The 21,863-nt window shown below is 46.4% G+C and overlaps 3 protein-coding genes and 1 long non-coding RNA gene across 25 annotated transcripts in view; 2 read left to right on the top strand and 2 right to left on the bottom strand.

Moving 5' to 3' along the window:
- Positions 1-21,863, bottom strand: part of LOC148662626 (uncharacterized) — a 783,119-nt gene that overhangs the window by 510,969 nt on the left and 250,287 nt on the right. The window lies entirely within an intron of this gene.
- LOC148662635 (macrophage mannose receptor 1-like) lies at positions 111-9,125 on the top strand. Its single transcript, XM_088632277.1, has 7 exons — positions 111-1,263; positions 2,629-2,683; positions 4,028-4,414; positions 6,427-6,777; positions 7,622-7,713; positions 8,208-8,307; positions 8,641-9,125. Exons 2-7 carry the CDS (start codon positions 2,647-2,649, stop codon positions 8,676-8,678), a joined length of 1,005 nt encoding a protein of 334 aa, XP_088488403.1. The 5' UTR covers positions 111-1,263; positions 2,629-2,646; the 3' UTR covers positions 8,679-9,125.
- LOC148662634 (uncharacterized) lies at positions 9,910-10,680 on the bottom strand. The gene is made up of 2 exons (XR_015936876.1): positions 10,419-10,680; positions 9,910-10,231 (listed from the first exon to the last, which is right to left on the bottom strand). It is a non-coding gene; the product is annotated as an uncharacterized LOC148662634 (long non-coding RNA).
- LOC148662628 (uncharacterized) overlaps positions 10,907-21,863 on the top strand; it is a 224,638-nt gene continuing 213,681 nt past the window's right edge. For 18 of the 22 annotated variants that reach the window (XM_088632156.1, XM_088632160.1, XM_088632157.1 and 15 more), the window contains exons 1-16: positions 10,973-11,263; positions 12,085-12,131; positions 13,501-13,561; positions 13,691-13,835; positions 14,194-14,388; positions 14,573-14,701; positions 15,080-15,184; positions 15,283-15,333; positions 16,166-16,222; positions 17,945-18,031; positions 18,595-18,718; positions 18,908-19,020; positions 19,299-19,352; positions 19,960-20,022; positions 20,797-21,012; positions 21,301-21,486. In XM_088632156.1, coding sequence (XP_088488282.1) covers positions 13,527-13,561; positions 13,691-13,835; positions 14,194-14,388; positions 14,573-14,701; positions 15,080-15,184; positions 15,283-15,333; positions 16,166-16,222; positions 17,945-18,031; positions 18,595-18,718; positions 18,908-19,020; positions 19,299-19,352; positions 19,960-20,022; positions 20,797-21,012; positions 21,301-21,486 — 1,560 coding nt within the window. In that variant the 5' untranslated portion in view covers positions 10,973-11,263; positions 12,085-12,131; positions 13,501-13,526. Of the gene's footprint in view, positions 11,264-12,084; positions 12,132-13,500; positions 13,562-13,690; positions 13,836-14,193; positions 14,389-14,572; positions 14,702-15,079; positions 15,185-15,282; positions 15,334-16,165; positions 16,223-17,944; positions 18,032-18,594; positions 18,719-18,907; positions 19,021-19,298; positions 19,353-19,959; positions 20,023-20,796; positions 21,013-21,300; positions 21,487-21,863 lie in introns of all 22 variants that reach the window. The other 4 variants (XM_088632164.1, XM_088632173.1, XM_088632153.1 and 1 more) reach the window with 3 other exon arrangements.

The raw sequence follows: 21,863 nt of genomic DNA, 5'->3' as shown, positions 1-21,863 counted from the left end.
CTTAAAAAAAAAAGTTCTGCTGACCGAAAATAGTGTCCCAGACCAACAACCTCAACAATATTTTATTTCTTCTGGGCAGAACCGGTTCTAAATATCCGCCTTCTCAGCAGGACTGGCCTACGTCTGGATCAGAACCAGGTGAAACAGCCAGGCTTCTCCTGCACATCACAGACACAGCCTTTCATACTCATATCTTGTCCCCCCTATTATCTGGCAGAAGGTTCCGGATGCTCCAGTCGCACACAGCTCGACTCCAAAATAACTTCTTCCCCCGAGCCGTCAAGCTGGTGACGCCCCCACTCCCTCCCATCGTCCTCTGATCTCTCCTCGCTTCCTGTACCCCCAATGACTGTACCACTACACCCACGACAACCGAGTGTAAGCCGAAATTGTACTATTTATCAATCGCTACTATTTCTGCACTGTTCGCCCAATTGCTTTTGCCCCGTTTGTCTACTTTTCTCGGTTTGTGCATTTGCGCAGTTTCTGGCAGTTGTGCACTGGCACCAGACTGTCGTTTACACTGTTATTGTTCCTGTCTGCTGTTCAAATCGAAGTGTATTGATCCAATGCACAACAATACGGCATGCAGCAGCAGCAACAGTAGTAGTTGCTGGCAATAAAATGTCTCTTTCTGTGAGCTCATAAGAATCACAAAGTTGAGGTAACATTTTTTTAAATTGAATAAAACTCAATATGAATAGAGCTGATGTGTGTGTGTGTGTGTGCAATATATACATGTAGTGCGGTTATGCTGAATACAGTGAAAACTGTGAGTCCCTGTAGTCATTACAGGTGATCTGCTGAAGGAGCTGCAGGTGGGCTGTTCAGCAGTCTGACTGCTGGAGGTAGGAGCTGTTCCGTAGTCTGTTGGACTTGGACCGAAATGCTTCAGTACCGTTTATGGGATGGGAGGAGGGACAACAGTTTGTGACTGGGGGTCCTTGAGAACGGACCTGGCCTTCTTCAGCCGTCTGTTCTATTTATACACTGAGACACTAATGAGAAACACTATTCACTATACTCGTGTAAGTATGATTCACTATAGTGGTGTAAGCACTCGTGTAAGGACGATGACAAAGTTCAACTGGAATCCTCCGTCCTGAAGAAGCAGGATAGCCAGGGGTCAGACTTCTCCATGATTTGACCTCCACATGCTGGGCAGGCCTGAGGAAGATCCGGTCCAGTGAGGAGGGGGGGGGGGGAGGTCTGTCCATCTCGGGAGTGATCGCAACCAGGTCCTCTTAATCGCTCCTATAACCGGTAGGTTGTCTAGTGTTTTCTTCATTTCTTTTGAATTTTTTTTTCTCTCTTCGCTATACACCAAGTGGCTGGAGAGGGGAAAGTAGTCCTTATCACTTGGAACAAGTAAAGGTTTTCTCTTCCCTTTTCAGCATTGAATAAAACTTTTACTTGTTCCTTTGCAGTCCACTTATGCTACTTGAATAATTAATAATTCTATATTCATTAATTGTATATTATGTTAATATTATACTGTCTTTATAGAAGTATTATATACTTATATAAAGCCTACTTATGCTACTTGAAGAAGAATGATTGTATATTATTGATTTTAATTATATATTATTATACTGCCTTTATTTTATATTATATACTTACATAAAGCCTACTTATGCTACTTGAATGATAATTGTCTAATTGATTTTAATTATTATATATCATGTTGATATTATACTGTCTTTATTTTATATTATATACTTACATTTATATTATGTACCTGCACAAAGTCTACCTAGGCTACTTGAATAATAATTGTCTAATTGATTTTAATTTTTATATATTATGTTAATATTATACCGTCTTTTTATATAAGTATTACGAATAAGAAGACTTTTATTCAAGAAACCAGCTCAACACGGAGAAAAACAATAACACACTTGATCACTCCGCCTCTTCACTCTATCCCAGGAGAAACTCAGAGAGCTTGAGAGTGAAGGATTAATAGGCTGAGCTCTTTTCCCAGGATCACAGATTGTCCAGGCCCTGACCTCCACTCAACCCCTAGGCTGTTAGAAAGAGGTTCTTTGCCCTAATTGGGTGATTTGAATGTGACGGTAGCAGACCAATGCGATTTGAATAGGCTACCCTAAAGGAGACCATAGAATTTGAATAGAGCAGATATATGAAGGCAGGTTACTTTTACACCAGAGTCTGGGATTAAGAGGTTCTGAGAACTGATAGGACTTTAAGGGCTCAAGGGTCAGTGAGATGATATCACACTGACGTAAATCCCAGAGCTGGGAGAGAGACAACGTTCTTCTCAGATGGAGACAGGGAGTGGGATCGAGACAGTTCGTTCCTAAGAGGGCAGAGGGACAGAAAGCTCGACACAGATGGGTAATTCCTAGAAAAACAGCGATGGTGGGCTTCTTTTTCTGCTGTTGACTGGAAACTAGAAATGGCATTGCTGCCAGTGACAGAGGTTTAAAATGAGGCTGCATTTGACAACACGCAACAAAACTACAGAGACATGCTGTGCTGTAATTAAAAATCAATCGGTTCTGTTGATATAACAGCATGTACACTTAAACCATTTAGTCAACATACCGTGCTCTTTTATTCAGTGCATGTGAACCTAGTCCTAACCTAATTTATCTGTGTTTGCAGGTCCGGGGGCTCAGAATCATGTTGAGGAATGTATATCTCACCCTGCTTTGTACAGGTCAGTGTCACCTATTATTGACCTTTTCATTCTTGATTATAATAATAATGATAATTGCTTACACTTATATAGCGCTTTTCTGGCCACTCCACTCAAAGCGCTTTACAGGTCATGGGGATCCCCTCCACCACCACCAGTGTGCAGCCCCACCTGGATGATGCGACGGCAGCCATAGTGCGCCAGAACGCTCCCCACACACCAGCTCTCAGTGGGGAGGAGAGCAGAGGGATGAAGCCAGTTCATTTATATCTTGTAATGATCCCCCTGAGAAGGAACTTGATACTGAAGTCCTATTCTTGTGACATCACTTTATGAAACCAGTATGACCTCCGTCCTAACCAGTACAACTGCAGACAAGTAAGAATCTCCCCCATGAACACAAGAAGGAGGAAGACCTGACCAGATCACTGGAGTTAATCCTGTTTTTTCCAGTCCTGTGTGATGGCTTGAATTGGTCACGCATGACTTTCTATTCCCTGTATGCGGGCCAGCTTTGAGCAGAAACCACAATGCTGTCATTGTGTCAACACTCAGACACCGAACTTTGCAAATCTTTATGGCTTCACAGCTGAATATTAAATGCAAATTGGAAGTTATTTGCATCCTGCAAGCTCCAAGAGTAGATTGCATAGATGCTCAAAATAAAGTCCTGCTTGAAACTCTTAATGTTAAGCTCAGACGTTGGGGATGAATACTTTGATGAGGTTTATATCGATGATCATCAGCAATGAGTCCACTAGCCACCTGATTAGTCCAGATCGCACCCAATTCAGAGGATTAGCAGACTGTCCAAGCAGCAGAGGAAATAGATTCAGTTCCATATGATGATGACGACAGAAGAGGTTGAACATGGACGAGATGTGGGGTCTGCAGGGCAGGCAACACACCCAAACAAAGCCAAATGGGGAAGGCCGAGCCAGGAGAGGCTGCTTATGGAGAAGACTGAGGGGTGGATGTTGACACACAGTTAGAAACCGAACGCAATGCTAGGATACGAAGTTAAAAGCACAGAATTAAAATCGCGGGCAGTGGTATGTTTATATTGTACAACAGACTAGTAAGACAGTACTAAGGCGCTCTGGTATCGGTCTAGGAGGGATTTACCAGATCCATCCCGGGGAGTGTGTTGAAGGAACTGAATCTTTTCGGTCTTGAATATCGATGACCACGACGGGCCCCGATGCAAGGATTCAAGATCTGCAAGGGCATCGGGGCGTTGAGAGAGACTCGCAGGAAGATCCATGCACTTAATATCAACGCTTGCTCGAGTCCTCCTCTGTGTCTCTGGAGGGTTTGGGGTCCCTGATGTGTCCTGTGTGTGTGTGTCTCTCTCTCTCTCTCCAGGGCTCTGGGGTGTCCCCTCCTGCTGCGCTCGTCAGTATCATTTTGTGAGCCTGGAGAAGAACTGGACCGAAGCCCAGAGTTACTGCAGGGAGAACTACACTGACCTGGCTGTGATTGACAGCCCAGAGGACAACGAGCAACTCCTCCAGACTGCGGGGAATCCTCTTCAATATGCCGGCTGGATAGGACTGTATTGGGACCAGTGGAGCTGGAAGTGGTCCATGGGGAACATCCGTCTTGACAACCAGAATGGATCGGATTTCACCAGCTGGGCTACAGGACAGCCAGAGAATTATGGAGGGAAAGAAAACTGTGGGATCATGGCAAGCAGGGGGCTGTGGCACGACTATCCTTGCAGCTGCTCCTTTTATTTCATTTGCTATCAAGGTGCGTTGCACGCGGCACAATCTGAGTTTGGGCCCGTTCTGAGGGGAGTTGTGCACGGTCTCCCATGGCTCATCTGGCTCCTCGGTTTGTCTAGGGGGGCGATTCGGATGGCGGTCACCTTCTGGGTGGAGTTTGCATGTTCTGTCCAGGTCCTCCCTGGCGCTGGCCTGGTGAACTGGTGTCTGCAAACTGCCTGTGTGTGTGTGTGTGTCTGTGTGACCTGCAATTATCCGCTCAGGCTACAGTCCAATAATAGTCGAATAGCAATAGTAATAGTGAGTACAGTAATAGTGAGTCGAATGATGGAAGACAAGTTGAATTTCCCTCACCTGTGGCCCACTGCTGTGAGCTTTTGCAATTTGTTCTGTATTTAAGACACTTCCCTGGTGCAGTAAGAGTCCAAACGTTTGTATGAGATGCTGGCTGGGTGAACTGGTGTGTGTGTGTGTGTTGCGATAATTGGAAAGAGTAGCATGATGGGAGAACTGAATTTCACCTTTTGCCCGCTGCTGTGAGCTGCAGAGATTGTCTTCAAAACCATATAAAGCACTTCCCTGCTGAAATAAGAGCCTGTGCGCTTGAATTGACGTGACAATTACTGCACGCAAAGGCTTAACCCTTCAGTTGCTGGCTGCTTCCTTGGTGCTAAAGTGCTCATAAAAAAAAAAAAATCACTCTCTGTATGTGGCCACTTGTACAAATCTTAATGGCCCATTTTTTTCCTGCAGCTCCTACAGTTGTGACTCCTATCTTTCCGACGCGTCAGTTGACAGAACTGACGCCAGGAGGGTCATTTCGGGGAGTTTAGGCTCCTCGGTTCTGGTTCGTAGCTTGGGGTGATCCAAAGAGATACTTCCTGAATCGACGCGACCAAGACCGTTACTCTCGCGAAACATTCTGACGCAGCGGTTGGAATGAATTTGAAGAGTCTGGATCCTTTAGACCAGGGGTGGGGAACCTTTTTTTCTGCCAAGGGCCATTTGGATATTTTATAACATCATTTGCGGGCCATTCAAAATTAGCCTGCTATATTTGGTCAAACATCTAATTAACTCACCCCTAATGGGATGGCTGGAGCTGCTTCTCTTTGGCGAGGCGTGCGATGTTAGCTGGCATTGATGATGTTGCTGCTCGCAACTGCTTTTCCGGGTTTGCGTCGGTCAGTCTGGAGCGCAGTCCATCAAACGGCCACTTGCTATCATTGAGTTCCCCGACGGGTTTTCCCTTCACCTCCATGAACTGCTTGACTTCATCCCGCAGTTCGTAAAACACAGTGTGTTAACACTTTCGCAACCTGTACACTCCCAGCCTGCCTGGCACTTACTGTCCTCTGAGTCACCGCAATACAGGCAGATGGGCCGCAGGCAGCTGGCGAGAAGCATGCGTGTCTGTTCCGTCATGTACTCGTATGTGTCCTGTCTATTCTGTAATGGACGTTCCTTGCTTGTCCCTCAAAATTTACGTTATGATTCACTTAATATAAATTTGTTGCTATGAAAAAAGCTTCTAGGTTTATTGAATTTCAAGTCCCGCCTGTGTAGGGCTGGGCAATATGGCCAAAACCATTATTCCGATAAGTTTCATATCGGTCGATATCGATTTTTATCACGGTAAATGTCAAATCATTATTTCTTTCAAGTTTAAAGGCAGATTTTTTTTTTCCTCCTGAGTGAAAGTTGAAGAAACCAGACAGTTAATTGGTAAATGAAACAACTCTTTTATTTTAAGAACGCAACACTTGCCAAACAGCAGAAACATGAAACAAATCTGTTAGCTGCCCGGTCTGCAACACACACGCGCGCAGTATTTTGGGCACATGCGCATATCCTGCGCAACGCGTGAACATTCATCGAACTTTTGTTAAAATTATATCGCGGTAATTATCGTCATCGAAATTATCGCCAAGCTCTACACCTGTGGTTGCCTTGGTAGGGCCAGACCAGATGGATGGGCTGGACGTTCCCCACCTCTGATTTCGACTCTCGGGTTTTGGTTCGGACTTGTTTTCACAGAGGGCAGCGACGCTGCAGGGAGCTACTTCCTGATAGAAACGAACAAGAACTTCACCGCAGCCCAGAGGTCCTGCCGGGAGCACCACACGGACCTGGCCAGCGTGAGGAACCGGAGCGAGAACGAGGAGATCCGACTGACGGCGCGGGGTAACTACGTCTGGATCGGCCTGTTCATGGAGCCCTGGAAGTGGTCGAGCCCGAGCAACCCCGCTTTCCGCAACTGGGCAGACGGCGTCCCTGACAATGCTGCTGGAAACGAGGACTGTGCTTCACTGTTGATGGCGGGCAGCTCGGCAGGGTACTGGAACGGCACCGGCTGCGATCAGAGGCTGCCCTTCTTCTGCTTCAGCGGTGATTCGATCGAGGGGTTGACGTGAGGGAGGGAGGACACAGCTGGTGTGATCTTGGGTGGGGGGGGGGGTCAATCTCGCGTTGTCGTGCATCTCGCTTCATCCAGGGAAATCTCACTCTTCCCCATCAGACCTCGCTTCAGCTCTCCAGTGATCTTTCTGGGTCTCTTACCCCCAAGGATATCAGAGAGGCACCTTCCCGAAACTCTTTCAGATCTGGACTCAAAACCTTCATTGGAAGGGCCTTTAATTAAAGGGGTTCTGTCATACACCCCCCTGCTCCTACTGTATTCATTGTTTCTTGTTCTTGGTTCTTGTTTCTGGGTTCTCTCATTGTGTATTTTCTTGGTTCTTGTTTCTGGGTTCTCTCATTGTGTATGTTCTTGGTTCTTGTTTCTGGGGTCTGGGTCAAGTGCTTTTGTTCTCTGCTGGTCACTGTAGGGGGTGATCGTGACTCTCTCTGGTCCTCAGCCCTCCTTGTTGTCTGGATGCCGGAAAACAGATAAACTATCAAGCACAGTTCTTCCTTGATCTGTACATCGCCATATTTATCTTGTTCTCTCACGTTTTCTTCCTCAACGAGAAGTGCCCTTATCCACTTCTCAGGGGTTTGATAATGCTGAGCTGGATCTTAAGACCCTGAACAAATCGGTTGCAGAATTAAGCGCCAAAATTCCCATCATTCCCAGGAGTGTGGGGTTTTCAGACGCATCTAAATCCTGAGTCATTTCAAATGGTCTGGATCCGAACGGTCTCGACAGATGGCAACTGCAGTATCATAAAGTGCATCAGAGTGCTTCAGTAATTCTGAGAGGCTGGTTACCTGTCCATCTCTACCTCCACAGAGAAGAAGAGAGTGGTGATGCGTGTGGGACTCCAATTGGAGAAAGGGAAGAACCCTAATGAACCTGGAGTGAGAGAATCTCTCTTAAACCAGGTAGGTGCTGCCAGCCTTCAGAGCCAGGAATCCTGATCAGGGTTTTTATGTGCTTAAGTGTGACAGAGCTTGGACAGGGCTCATGTCTAACCTGGGTTAAGAGAGACCCCACTGAGTGTATTGAGTTGGCTAGTGTACAGTGTGTAGAATTATATATCTATATAATAAAGACAGTTTGAATATTACTGGATCAGTGATCAGTGTGGAGAATTATATATCTGTAATGATCAGGACTGTGCGAATATTACCGGATCAGTGTACAGTGGGGAGAATGATATATATATATAATGATCAGGACTGTGTGAATATCACTGGATCAGTGTACAGTGTGGAGAATTATATATCTATAATGATCAGGACTGTGTGAATATTACTGGATCTGTGTACAGACTGTACTAGTTACACTCAGGGTGATGGATCAGTATTGCTGGCTGGTGCTCCAGTCCAGATCCAGCCCTGCTCTCAGGCAGTCTGTGCTGTTCTTCTCTGTCCAGATGAGGGGGCTGCTGTCCAGGCACACTGTGATGGACAGAACCAGTTTGAAATGGAAAGAGCAGAAGGATGGGCTGGTTTTCCACCCTGAGAAAGACAAAGGTGAGATATGGGACCCCAGGTTCACACAGTCACTGCAGAGTGTCTTTGTGGTGCTGAGTGTGGACTCACCACACTTTGATTACTGGTTTGTCTGGCTCTTCCAGTACTGAGTGTGTGTTTGCTCTCTCTGTTCAAGGTGTGTGTAATCTATAGCTCTATCATTAAGGTGTGTGTTGGGTCCTGTTCTCTCAGTGAAGTATGTGTAGTGTGTAGCTCCCTCAGTACAATTGTCAAGGTGTACAGTCCAGCTCTCTCAGTATAATGTGTGTAAAATCTTTCACTTTTTTTACTGGTGAAGTTGCCAATCTGTGTTGTTGTGTGTTGTGTCCACAGGGCAGTGTGACTGCAGGGGAGACAGTGCTCCAGTCTGACTGCAGTCTCCTCACTCTGGCTGTCTGGGATTGCTCTGGGATAACTGGAACACTGTTCTTTCATCTAACACTAAGAGAACGCTTTTATTTGGTGATAGTTTGATATTTTGTTAGATGTCTTATTTATAACGTGTTTTTTTTAATAGAAAACAAAATCTGTTAGACTGTGCTCCAGATAACACGCAGGAAAAGAGAAGAAAAGAAACACTTTCACTTGTTCCTGTAACGTCCATCAGCCATAGTCAATTTATTCACCCACTTTTAACTTAGTCAAGCTGACTGAGCTTATTTAGTCACATTTTAGTTCTGCAGTGTAATGTTTGTATGAATAATGCATGCAGTAATAGTAAAGTAAAATAAAATGTATTTCTAAGAAATCGTTTAACAGATCAGATTCTAGCACAAAAGGCACCAGTCTTTTGTTGCACAATAAAAAGTGTATTGATATCTGTGGTCAAATAATTGTGCAATAAAGGGTTAAATGCAAACAGATTTAGATTAAATTGAAACCCAGAGATCACCTGGAAGGTTACATTTAAAACTAGACAAGTGAGGGGCTTTCAATAAGATTGTAATCTACGAAAGGCTGAATGCGATACAGCAGGCTTGTAACTGTCACACACCTCTTTCACCTGTTTCACTTCCTTTCTCAGACAACAGGAAGCTCAACGTGCAGCACATCTTTCTGTGGGTTACTTCTTCTGTACTGAGGCCCCCAGGCCTGCGTTCTTGCACGTCTCCACACCTCACCCCCAGTTATTGCTCAGAAGTGCTGTCATTTCTCAGAATCATCTGTCTGTTCACTCTTCATAAGATCCTCTGTAGCTGCCATCTCGTCTGGTGATGTCCCACTCCTCCAGACACTGGTGGCTCCTGCCAGGCCTGTGGCTCGGAGAACACTTCTCCACTGGGCTTGACAGCTGAGCTTTCCCAGAATACACCTGTACTTTGACGCTCCAGCAACCTTTCTCCTGTCTAATTCATGTCATCAGCCACCTCAGGCCTCAGCCTAGTCCAGCTCCACACAGATCCCCTGGTTCCTGTCCTGAGGAATCTTCACATTTTTCAAGTTTTGTTAAGACGCTGTGCCAGCAAGAGTGTTTCTTGTAGGTCTTTGTCACAGTGTAGGTCGATAGATGGAATAAATGTTTGGATTTTAGTACAGAAATGCATAATGCGATCTCTTATTGTATAGCAACAACACAAAAACGAAACAGTGGACACCAGCAGATCATGTGCAGTACAACATTTAATCTAGACGGAAGACTGTGTGTGACTCGACCCAGTTCTACAGCTTACAATTATAATAATAATTGCTTACACTTACAGTATGTAGCGCTTTTCTGGACACTCCACTCAAAGCGCTTTACAGGTAATGGGGAATCCCACTACCGCCACCAATGTGCAGCCCCACCTGGATGATGCGACGGCAGCCATAGTGCGCCAGAACGCTCCCCACACACCAGCTCTCAGTGGGGAGGAGAGCAGAGGGATGAAGCCGCACTCTTGAAGGGGAAGCTTGTGTCGTTTTAATTTTTCCAGATGATCACCACCTGTAGACCGATTTATGCGACAGCTTTACTCATTGAATGTTAAGGTTGACGATTTGTGTTGAAATGCCACATACCATCTCGCAAGACCCCTAAAACGGAGGGATTTTTTTTTTAACTTCAGATTTTGGATATTAAGACACTTTCTGGATGTATTTGGTTAGCCCGTGACGCTGGGCGCTGTACGCACCTGTTGAAAACGACCATCCCATTCCTGTCGGAGAATTGACGCTGTCTGATCGGACAGTATTGACAAAATGTATCGTCAATTGTATCGTTAAGCACCTTCGGGCAACCTTGTTGTGAAAGGCGCTATATTAAAATAAATTGAATTCAATTAATAAGGGCAGTGTGCACATGGTCCTTCATAGCTCACAGTATTTGCCCATCCACAACAAACACAGGAAATATTGCCTGAAGACGGAAAATTACTTTAGTTTTAGCCCTGCTAATCCGTATCTGTACACTACGTTGTTCTGTGGGCCTGGGATTCCTCACGCTGCTACAGTTGAAACATTTCAGGGCTTGAACGGCTTATGCAGACCAAGTTTTCAACCAGATCTGAAACTTTTCCATCTCATTTAGAAAAAAAAATAAATAAGACTTCCACCTTTCGATTTGACGTCTTGGTTTTTTTGTTGTTCTGTGCTTCCTGCTGCACATTCCTGCTTGTGCTGTGTGGTCAGTTCAGGAGCTTGCAAGCTGTTGAACGGCAGATGCGTCTTCACCGCCAGCATCAAGAAGAATTAAATGGTGGGTTATCAACAGAAAACAGAGTAAAAAAAAAAGTGTCTTCTCCTGCTGTACCCTCCCGTGTTGGAGTTGGTTCTCCCAGAGATTTTACGGTCGTTTCGGATAAAAGGAAACGTGTGATTGATCCAATCAGAAACCAACCCATGAGAATCGGGTGAATTAATGAGTCCGAATTAACAAACTGAGGGAGGTGGTGGCTGATCCGATGACCTGAGGCCAGACGTTAGGGATTTGTGAGGTACTGTGAGTCCTCAGGAATCACCAGGAGTGTTGGAACAGCCGGTAAGATTGTATTCATTCACTGCGATATTTATTTACGTGTTCTAATTGAAATCAATCAATCAATCAGGGTTTATTTATTGATCAATTCACGAACAGTGCGGCATACAGCGGTGTTGTCGGCAATGAAGTGTTTTGGAAGAAGTCATAGGTTTATTCTCTGCTGAAAACAGAAGAAAGAAAACACACAACGTTTCGGCTGTGAAGCCTTCTTCAGGTGTTTTAATTGTGTTATACAGTCATAATAAAGTACATAAAGTAATCTGACAAAAACATATTTTGAAGTGAATGCTTGAAAAACATGAAAAAAACAAAAACAAAACCTTTTTCATAATGGTTACACACATGACTACAACCCGGACTGATTTGTCGCAGATGTAAGTAGAAATTAAATGTTTTTTTTTCTAATGCAGTGTTGCTGTGAGTAATGACCAAAAAACCAACAACTTCAGGCTAAAATTTAGTGATGTAACAGTGAAGGTAGAAAAAAAGGTGTGAAAAAAAAAGTTAAAAAGGATGACAGGCCTTGATATTACAAGGGGTTATTGAAAATACTGCCTAGGAATGAAGAATGTACAGGTTTGAATTTATTTCTACATATACAGGACCTTTCAAAAGTATTCAGACCCTTGACCAATTCTCTCATTTGACCGAATTACAAATCCTACATTGAAATTGAGTTCTCTGTGATATTTATATTTCTAAGCACTGAAACGCAAAATTAATTATTTTAATTTGACACTGTTTTATGTTAGGAAATACTCTTAAGAAAAATAAAAAAAAAACTGAAATCTGTTTGTATAACACATTTTAATATTTTGTAGAGCCGCCTTTTACAACAATAACCAGGACAGAAGCAGGACAGAAACAGGTAATATAATATACAAGATCACTGATTGCTACTGTTTCCCTGCTCTGATCCGTCAGTGTGTGATTGATACTGTGTGTTACCCTGCTCTGATCTGTCAGTGTGGATTGATACTGTGTGTTACCCTGCTCTGAGCTGTCAGTGTGTGATTGATACTGTGTGTTACCCTGCTCTGAGCTGTCAGTGTGTGATTGATACTGTGTGTTACACTGCTCTGATCTGTCAGTGTGTGATCAGTACTGTGTGTTACCCTGCTCTGATCTGTCAGTGTGTGATCAGTACTGTGTGTTACTCTGCTCTGATCTGTCAGTGTGTGATTGATACTGTGTCTTACACTGCTCTGATCTGTCAGTGTGTGATGAGTACTGTGTGTTACACTGCTCTGATCTGTCAGTGTGTGATCAGTACTGTGTGTTACCCTGCTCTGATCTGTCAGTGTGATTGCTACTGTGTTACCCTGCTCTGATCTGTCAGTGTGTGATCGATACTGTGTGTTACCCTGCTCTGAGCTCTCAGTGTGTGATCGATACTGTGTGTTACCCTGCTCTGAGCTGTCAGTGTGTGATCGATACTGTGTGTTACCCTGCTCTGAGCTGTCAGTGTGTGATCGATACTGTGTTACCCTGCTCTGAGCTGTCAGTGTGTGATTGATACTGTGTGTAACCCTGCTCTGAGCTGTCAGTGTGTGATCGATACTGTGTGTTACCCTGCTCTGAGCTGTCAGTGTGTGATCGATACTGTGTGTTACCCTGCTCTGAGCTGTCAGTGTGTGATCGATACTGTGTGTTACCCTGCTCTGAGCTGTCAGTGTGTGATCGATACTGTGTGTTACCCTGCTCTGAGCTGTCAGTGTGTGATCGATACTGTGTTACCCTGCTCTGAGCTGTCAGTGTGTGATCGATACTGTGTGTTACCCTGCTCTGAGCTGTCAGTGTGTGATTGATACTGTGTGTTACCCTGCTCTGAGCTGTCAGTGTGTGATTGATAGTGTGTGTTACCCTGCTCTGAGCTGTCAGTGTGTGATCAGTACTGTGTGTTACCCTGCTCTGAGCTGTCAGTGTGTGATCGATACTGTGTTACCCTGCTCTGAGCTGTCAGTGTGTGATCGATACTGTGTGTTACACTGCTCTGAGCTGTCAGTGTGTGATCAGTACTGTGTTACCCTGCTCTGATCTGTCAGTGTGTGATCAGTACTGTGTTACCCTGCTCTGATCTGTCAGTGTGTGATTGCTACTGTGTGTTACCCTGCACTGTTCTATCAGTGTGTGATCTGTACTGTGTGTTACGCTGCTCTCATCTGTCAGTGTGTGTATTTATTTATGCAATCATGCTTGAATTGGTCCTTGTTCCTGTTTTTTCTTTGTCTAAACAGGATTATTGTGACTTTGGACAGCAGTCATGGGTAATTCTAATTCTCAGAGCCTGGAGAGAAGGTACTATTACGATTTAAACTCAAATGCATCTCTGGTCCAGGACAGCCGGTCCGGCCATTCAAGTCCTGTGCTGTCTTTGGCTCTGGAGTGGCTCTGATCGCGTCTCAGTCTCTCTCTCCTTTGCTCCAGCACGTCTTTAGACCCCCTGATTCGTGAGCCTGAGCAGGAGGAGGTAGAGAGCCCCCTGCTGTCAGAGCCTCAGTGCTCCAGCTCCTTGGGCAGTTCCTCCATGCCTGAAATTATCCAGTGTGACCACGAGTTCACGAGAGAGGAGGTGAGTTGTGGTTTTGTTTTCTGCTGGGTGACGCAGAGGCTGGCTTATAGAAAGCTGCTTCTCTTCTTGATGACACCACTAGCCTGCCAACCAGGCTACAGGGGGCATTTTGAAACCCAGATGCTCTTGCGCCGCCCTGCTGGGGAATCCTGGTGTTGCAGGTACACAGTGTACACCGTGGGATGGGTGGACATTAACTGACCTGTGATCCTCGTGCAGTGGCAAGCACTCTAACCAGGGTAATATCAGAGAGAGGTGCCCTTCCAGTGAGCATCAGCACTCTGCTCCACATTCCCACTACCCTCTGTGTAAAGTTAAATGCCTCCTGGTCTCAGTTTTAAATGTGTTCCACCTCCAGGGCCCTGGCAGGCCCATTCAGCTGGTTGAGGTCAGCTCTGATGGCACCCTCCTGTTCCAAGAGGACGTGCTTCGGCAGTGCTTCCTGTGCTCAGATGTGAGGGAGACTCCGGTCTGCGTGGTGTCTATTGTCGGGCAGAGGAGGAAGGGCAAGTCCTTCCTCCTCAACTACCTCCTGCGCAAGCTGTCTAACATGGTGAGAGCACCCCACCCCCTCCACTCTCTGTGTAAAGCAGGGTCTTATGGCCCTGACATCCCACCCCCACCACTCTCTGTGTAAAGCAGGGTCTTATGGCCCTGACATCCCACACCCTCCACTCTCTGTGTAAAGCAGGGTCTTATGGCCACGGTTGTGAAAGCTCCCTTTCTTGTGGACTCAGGACAAGTGGGACAGGATGAGTGACAGTGAGCCTCTGCGAGGGTTCGAGTGGCGGCCTGGAGCTGAGACCATGACGAAGGGTGTGTTCATCTGGAGCCAGCCTCTGTTCCTGGAGACGCAGGAGGGCAAGGCAAGCACCGTCCGAGCTGGGAATTTGTCTGTTGTAGGGGGTACGACTCGATGGCTCAGACAGGCGCTGGTCCAACTCAGTCTTTCACAGACCCTGCAGGCATCCTGAATAGGCAGGAACAAGAGCTCTTCTGCCCCTCACCAGCCCCTGGGACCCCCTTGTCCACACTCGGGGTATCTGTGTGACAAACCGGAAACCGTTCTCTGCTCAAGAGTGGGAAGATTCAGGTCATTGAGCCATTGGCTGGGCAGCTTGCTCCACACTCCCCCCACCCTTTGTGTAAAGCTCTTCCAGCTGTGTCTTGGTACTGGAGGGGAGGGGGAGACAGATGACCACTGCAGCTCTGCTCTGAACACTGTCTCTGTCCCCTCTGTCCAGTTGGCTGTCTTCCTGGTGGACACTGAGGGCTCCGTGGATCTGTCGCGGGAGGTGGAGCTGAGCGTGAAGCTGTGTGCCCTGAGCGTCTTTCTCAGCTCGCACGTGGTGAGAATTGTGGGGCCTTGTCCCACCTTCCGGGGTGACTGTGAGCCCCTTGCTGCGTCCCAGAGAGCTCACGTGTCCCCCCCTGTCCTCTCTCCCAGATCTTCAACGTTCCCTCTGATGTGACGACAACAGACCTGGACTACCTGGAGGTACAGCGCTCGGCCGCGGTCTTATCCCCCGATGTGCCGCGCAGCACCTGCGCAAGGGAGCTGTGGTGCAGCTGGGGGCTGAAACCAGGAGCCTCTCGGTATCACAGGTCCTTCAGCTGGGACTGTGGACCGGGGTGTGAGTTCGCCCCCTGCTGGTGACATGTGGCATGATCGCAGCACTGCATGACTCGAGGTGCTGTTGTGTGTGATGCTCTGTGCTGCCTGGTTTCCCTCACACGGCTATACCAGTAGGCCAGTCTCATCTTTCCCAATAATGAAAATGTTAATGATAATATTGCTTTATTAGCCCCCTATACAGTTTCTTGCGTTAGGAATTCATCTTTTTGCATACTCCAGCTTGCTCTCCAGCAGACACAGACAGGGAGAGATGCTGGGGGTCAGAGCACAGGGTCAGCCATTGTGCAGCACCCCTGGAACAGCTGGGGTTAAGGGCCTTGCTCAGGGGCCCAACGGAGTAGGATTTCTCTGTTGGCTGCAGCATTTGAACCGGCAACCTCACAGTCACAGATCCTGAGCCACAGAGCCACCACTCCGCCCAATGCAGGGTCTTCAGTACAGTACAGTATGTGATTGTATTTGTATTTGTTTTATATGTGCAACCATGTTTGTTTTTATGAGTGCCTGTGTCTCAATCAGACTGTCTGACAGGTTCAAATTGTGTCTCAGGATTATTGCCATGAGTGGTAAATTACACTGTTGCCAAAACAGAGATAATTAACTCTGCAATTACAGACAGTGTTAATAGAGAGAACCGATGTCTGTCTCTCTCTGTCTCTGAATAACGGATGGCCTGTGTTTACTCTGTTTGCAGCTGCTGCATCTTGTGGCACAAAAGGGGGGAGCCGCCTTTGACCTGCGGCATTTTCAGGTACGAACTTTACTCTTCAGTGAACAGAAAAAAGATCAGATCTGTTTTATCACCTGCAAACCAGGTGATGTCTCTCTTACCTGGACATGTAAAAATAACATGTTATAATAAACTTTTACCTATAAATTTAAATTAACCCTATTTTCTGTAAAGGAACAAGTAATAGGTTAATTCCAGGCTGAAAAGAGAAGAAAGAAAACACAACGTTTCTGTTTTCTCTCTTCTCTTTTCAGCAGGGAATAAACCTGTTACTTGTTCCTTTGCAGCCTACACATGCTGACACAGCTACCCACCTGAACTACTTTATTTTATGTAGCATGATTTAAAAGTATCATCTCAAAGTTCTTAACTTTAGAAAACCCTTATAAGCAAATGCCAAAGTATATAAAATAACAAATAAGTAAGACAGGTGGTTCGAGGTGCAGCAGTAGTCACTAATTAAGTAAAAGTAAGTAATTGGTTCAATAAAAGCCTTTCAGAACAGAAAGGTTTTGATTCTAGATTGGAAAGAGCTCAGGGAGTGTGATTCTCTGATGTACTTGGGGATACATTTCCAGAGCTCTGGGGCAGAGCAGGAGAGGCCTTGTCACCCACAGAGTGTAGACTTGCTTGGGCGACAGTTAGGAGAGCAGAGTTAGAAGAGCGAAGGTTGCGAGGTGGGGAGTAGGGCGATGATAGCTCAGACAGGTACTGAGGTGCCAAGCCATGCAGAGCCTTATAGGTGAGCAGGAGGATTTTGAAGTTGATATGAAACCTGACAGGAAGCCAGTGCAGGGACTCCAGGATAGGAGTAATATGATCACTTGCACCTGATCAGGAAGTCAAGCTAGGGTCACTCCTAAATTTCTCAATTTTGATTGAAATTCCAGCACAGTGCTGTCCACATACTGGCTTTACCATAGTAGTACACAGGTGCTGAGCAGCATGACTTCAGTCTTGTTGTAGTTTAAGCTAAGGAAATTTGGAGTCACCCAGGCTTTTATATTAGAGATGCAGTCAGTGCAGAGACACCCACTTCAGTGTCAGGCTTAGTACAGATAGATTTAAACATCATCAGCGTAGAAATGATAGATCAGACCATGTGATCTTAATAATTGACCACGTAGATACAGGTCAATGCTGAATAGTAGAGACCCCAGCATCAGATAAGACCTGAACCATTTGGGAGCAGTGTCAGAAACTGCAAACACAGTCTCAACACGAGAGAGTAAGATCTCATGGTTAACAGTGACGAAAGCAGCAGTGAACTCTAGAAGTATAAGGATAGGATGAGAAACAGAGTCTGAAGCCATAAACAGATTGTTAGGGACTTTGACCAGGGCAGTTTCTGTGCTGTCTGACTGTCTTATAAGGGTTTGAAGAGGTTATTGTGTTGAGGACAATAGGGCAGGGAGAGAAGAAACAGGATTGAAATAAAACACAAGTAATGGAGGGTATGTAGGCAGACTCATAGGCAGCTGGTGGATTTAATGAGCAATACCAGTTTACTAAGGCATGCAGTGTCCACTTGGAAGAAAGCAGACATGCAGGCATCATAACAGCAGTCAGAATTCACTCAGAGTATTGATTAAGCTAATCAATCTCTTGGGACAAGAAGGATTTCAATCATTCTCATGCACGTGTTATTACTTGAGCTGACATAGGCTCTTCTATAGAGCTTGATAAGATTTCATGACTTTGTGCGGTGAGCTGATATGAGATCTTTCTCAATCTCTAATAAAGGGATTTGAGTTCCTGGTGCGGGACTGGACACAAACTCAGGAATTTGGACAGTCTGGAGGATCCCAACACCTGGAGAGAATCATCCAGGTAGGAGAAGTATTATGGACCTTATATATATAGCCCTGACTTGTACTGAGAAAGAAAGATAGGTACTGATTCTCTAGACTGATCAGGAGCTGCAACAGTGCCACCTACAGGCCACTACAGGCCACAGACTAAAGAGACTCAGTTCCTCCAGCCTGTCAGTGTGGGACACTCCCTTCAGACGAAAGAGACTCAGTTCCTTCAGGCTGAGAGCTGTATTGTTAATGTTTCATTATTAGCCCTATACAATTTCTTGCATTAGGAATTCGTCTTTTCACATACCCCAGCTTTTCTCCATGGAGACACAGACACACAGACAGGGAGAGAAGCTTGGGGTCAGAGCGCAGGGTCTGCCATTGTACGGCGCCCCTGGAGCAGTTAGGGTTAAGGGCCTTGCTCAGGGGCCCAACGGAGTAGGATTCCTCTGCCGGCTGGATTCCTTAGCACAGAGCAACCTTCCAGTCACAGGCGCAGATCCTTAACCACAGAGCCACCGCTCCGCCCCAGACACAGAGGGCTGGCATCCTACCCCTTTCCTGAATCGACATGTCTGTCTGTGCTTTCAGCGCCTGGAGAAGTCCGGGACAAACAAGCAGGCTCTGAGAATCCTCAAGGAGAAGAGGCCACTCTGTCACCTTATGCCCTTTCCTGGGAAAAAACTGCTTTGGAGCCAACAGGGAACCATGCGAGGTAAAAACCAGACAGCTCCACTCCCAGAGCAGCTGACCTGATCCCATTGACAAGTGTCACTGAGGAGCCACAGGGAGGCGGTGTTGAGCTGTGAAAATTAGATCCCCTAGTAGTCCAGTCTAAGTTCAAGACTATAGAGCTTCAGGATCTTCAGTTGACTCATCTGTTTCCTTGTTGTGTGTTTCTAAGAAATGGATGAAGAGTTTCAGCACTGCCTGAAAGAGTTCATCAACCACATTGGCCAGGTCCTGCAGACGACACGGTCAACCGTGACAGGAAAGACACTGGCAGGGAAATTCAAGGTAAGACATTATTCACTGAAGCAATCAACATCCATCACTACACCACTAGGGTACAACACCTCAAAGAGCAGCGTAGAAACCAGTACAGTGCAGTAAAGCCCAGTGAGATCATGGTAGAAACACCGTACAGTGCAGTAAACTTCAAGTAATTCAGTGTGTACAGGGTGATGTCAGCCATCAGTTGTTCTAATGTGATTTCTGTCAGTGGTTGAGAATGAATGGTCACAGAAAGAGTTAAGCCCAGTGTAGCCTCACTTACCTTATTATTTTCTCTGTAGGAGATGGCACATATGATTCTGAAAAACAACTACAGAATTTCCTCTCCTGCAGAGGTGAGTCTCTCTCTTTCCTGCTGACCCAGAAAATCTATTAATCCTTTCTCTGTTGCCGTCTTCAGTCCATTCAGAATAAGGAGACACAGTTCCTCCAGCCTGTCAGCATAGGACACTCCCTTCAGACTAAAGAGACTCAGTTCCTCCAGCCTGTCAGTGTGCGACACTCCCTTCAGACTAAAGAGACTCAGTTCCTCCAGCATGTCAGTGTGAGACACTCCCTTCAGACTAAAGAGACTAAGTTCCTTCAGCCTGTCAGCGTGAGACACTTCCTTCAGACTAAAGAGACTCAGTTCCTTCAGCCTGTCAGCGTGAGACCCTCCCTTTAGACTAAAGAGCCTCAGTTCCTTCAGCCTGTCAGTGCGGAACACTCCTTTCTGACTAAAGAGACTCAGTTCCTTCAGCCTGTCAGTGTGAGACCCTCCCTTCAGACTCAAGAGACTCAGGTCCTCCAGCCTGTCAATGTGAGACCCTCCCTTCAGACTCAAGAGTTCCTTCAGCCTGTCAGGGTAGATTACTCCTTGAAACATGTTTCTGGGCGTCTATGATTCCAGAATACTTGTATCAATATCAGTTCTATCTGTAACCCCTTTGCTTCCTCCCCCAGTTCATCAACCTGCTCACTATCCAGCAGCTGAAGCTGGAGTTCACCATCTTTCTGAGTGAGCAGGTAAGAGTGTGTGTGAGAGACAAAGGGTGTAAGTATTAGGGTGTGAGAGTGTGTGTACATATGTGTGTGTTTGAGCGCCTGACCTCACACAGGGGATGAGGAGGACTGTGGTACAGAAGGAGGAAGAGCTGCTGGCCCGTGTGCAGGGTGAAGTCAGTCCACGGGATTCCCAGGAGCTCTCACAGTTCTTGAGCTCTGAGCGAGAGAAGTTCCTGAAGGAATACAATCTTCTCATCATCAAGAGGGCGAATGAGGACTTCACCAACTTTCTGAATGAGTGTGTGCGTGTGAGAAACTGGGAGGGTGAGTGTGTGTGTGTGTGTGAGAAACTGGGAGGGTGAAAGGGTGTGTGTGTTTGTGTGAGAAATGGGAAGGGTGTGAGAGAGTGTGGGAGAGAAACTTTGTAAGGTGTGAGAGAGTGTGTGTCATCATTTGTGTGTATAAAAGAGAGATTGTGTGTGAGAGAAATAGGAAGGATGTGAGTGTGTGTGAGAAACGGAGGGTGTGAGAGTGTGTGTGAAAGAGTGTGTGTGAGGGAAACAGGGAGGGGTTGTGAATGTGAGAGAGTGTTTGTCAGTGACAGTGTGTGTGTAATCTACTGGGCTCCACTGGGGTGTCTTCTGCTTGTGTCTGGGGTATCTTGAGGTGGGCTCCATCTTGTGTCTGGGGTATCTTGAGGTGGGCTCCTGCTTGTGTCTGGGGAGCCCTGAGCAGTTTGGGGGGCGTAGTGTGATGCCCTCTGCTCTAAAGTGACCCTGTGCTCTGTTTCCTCAGAGATCGATCATGCACGACACCACACTGGGGATAAAGGGGAATGTGGAGCAGAAGGAGAAAGAGCTGCTGACCCGTGTGCAGGGTGAAGTCAGTCCACAGGATTCCCAGGAGCTCTCTCAGTTCTTGAGCTCTGAGCGAGTGAAGTTCCTGAAGGAATACACTCTCCTCATCATCGAGAAGACGAAGAAAGAATTCATCAACTTTCTGAATAAGCAGGTGAGTGTGTGTGTGTGAAACTGGGAGGGTGAGAGAGTATGTATGTGTGAGAAACAGGGAGGGGTTGTGAATGTGAGAGTTTTTGTCAGTGACAGTGTGTGTGTGTAATCTACTGGGCTCCACTGGGGTGTCTTCTGCTTGTGTCTGGGTTATCTTGAGGTGAGCTCCTGCTTGTGTCTGGGGTATCTTGAAGTGGGCTCCTTCTTGTTGCTGGGGAGCCCTGAGCAGTTTGGGGGGCGTAGTGTGATGCCCTCTGTTCTAAAATGACCCTGTGCTCTGTTTCCTCAGAGAAGGATCATTCACAACTGCACACAGGGGATGAGGAGGACTGTGGAGCAGAAGGAGAAAGAGCTGCTGGCCTGTGTGCAGGGTGAAGTCAGTCAGGAGGATTTCCAGGAGCTCTCACAGTTTCTGAGCTCTGAGCAAGAGAAGTTCATCATCAAGAAGGAATTCACCGACTTTCTGAATGAGCAGGTGTTTGTGTGTGTGAGAGAAACTGGGAGGGTGAGAGAGTGTGGAAGAGAAACTTGTAAGGTGTGGGAGAATGTGTGTGATCGTTTGTGTGTATGAGAGTGTGTGTGTGTGTGTGAGACTGTGAGAGAAATGGGAAGGGTGTGAGAGAGAGTGTGTGCGAGAGAAATGGGGAGGGTGTGAGAGTGTGTGTGTGTGAAAGAGTGTGTGTGAGAGAAACAGGGAGGGGTTGTGAATGTGAAAGCGTGTCGGTGACAGTGTGTGTGTAATCTACTGGTCTCCACTGGGGTGTCATCTGCTGGTTTCTGGGGTATCTTTGGGTGGTCTCCTGCTGGTTTCTTGGGTATCTTGAGGTGGGCTCCATCTTGTTTCAGGGGTAT

The sequence above is a fragment of the Lepisosteus platostomus genome, chromosome 5 (genome assembly GCF_059453375.1).
Source record: "Lepisosteus platostomus isolate fLepPlt1 chromosome 5, fLepPlt1.hap1, whole genome shotgun sequence".
Classification (NCBI taxonomy): Eukaryota; Metazoa; Chordata; class Actinopteri; order Semionotiformes; family Lepisosteidae; genus Lepisosteus; species Lepisosteus platostomus.
The sequence above is the reverse complement of the archived record's forward strand: the minus strand, read 5'-3'. Positions and strand labels throughout refer to the sequence as shown.

What these genes read in the sequence shown, in the direction of transcription:
- LOC148662635 (XM_088632277.1), top strand. Translation starts at nt 2,647, where the DNA reads ATGTTGAGGAATGTATATCTCACCCTGCTTTGTACAG. An exon ending in TCTCACCCTGCTTTGTACAG is followed by an intron (nt 2,684 to 4,027) that starts GTCAGTGTCACC and finishes CTCTCTCTCCAG; the next exon opens with GGCTCTGGGGTGTCCCCTCC. An exon ending in GAGAATCTCTCTTAAACCAG is followed by an intron (nt 7,714 to 8,207) that starts GTAGGTGCTGCC and finishes TTCTCTGTCCAG; the next exon opens with ATGAGGGGGCTGCTGTCCAG.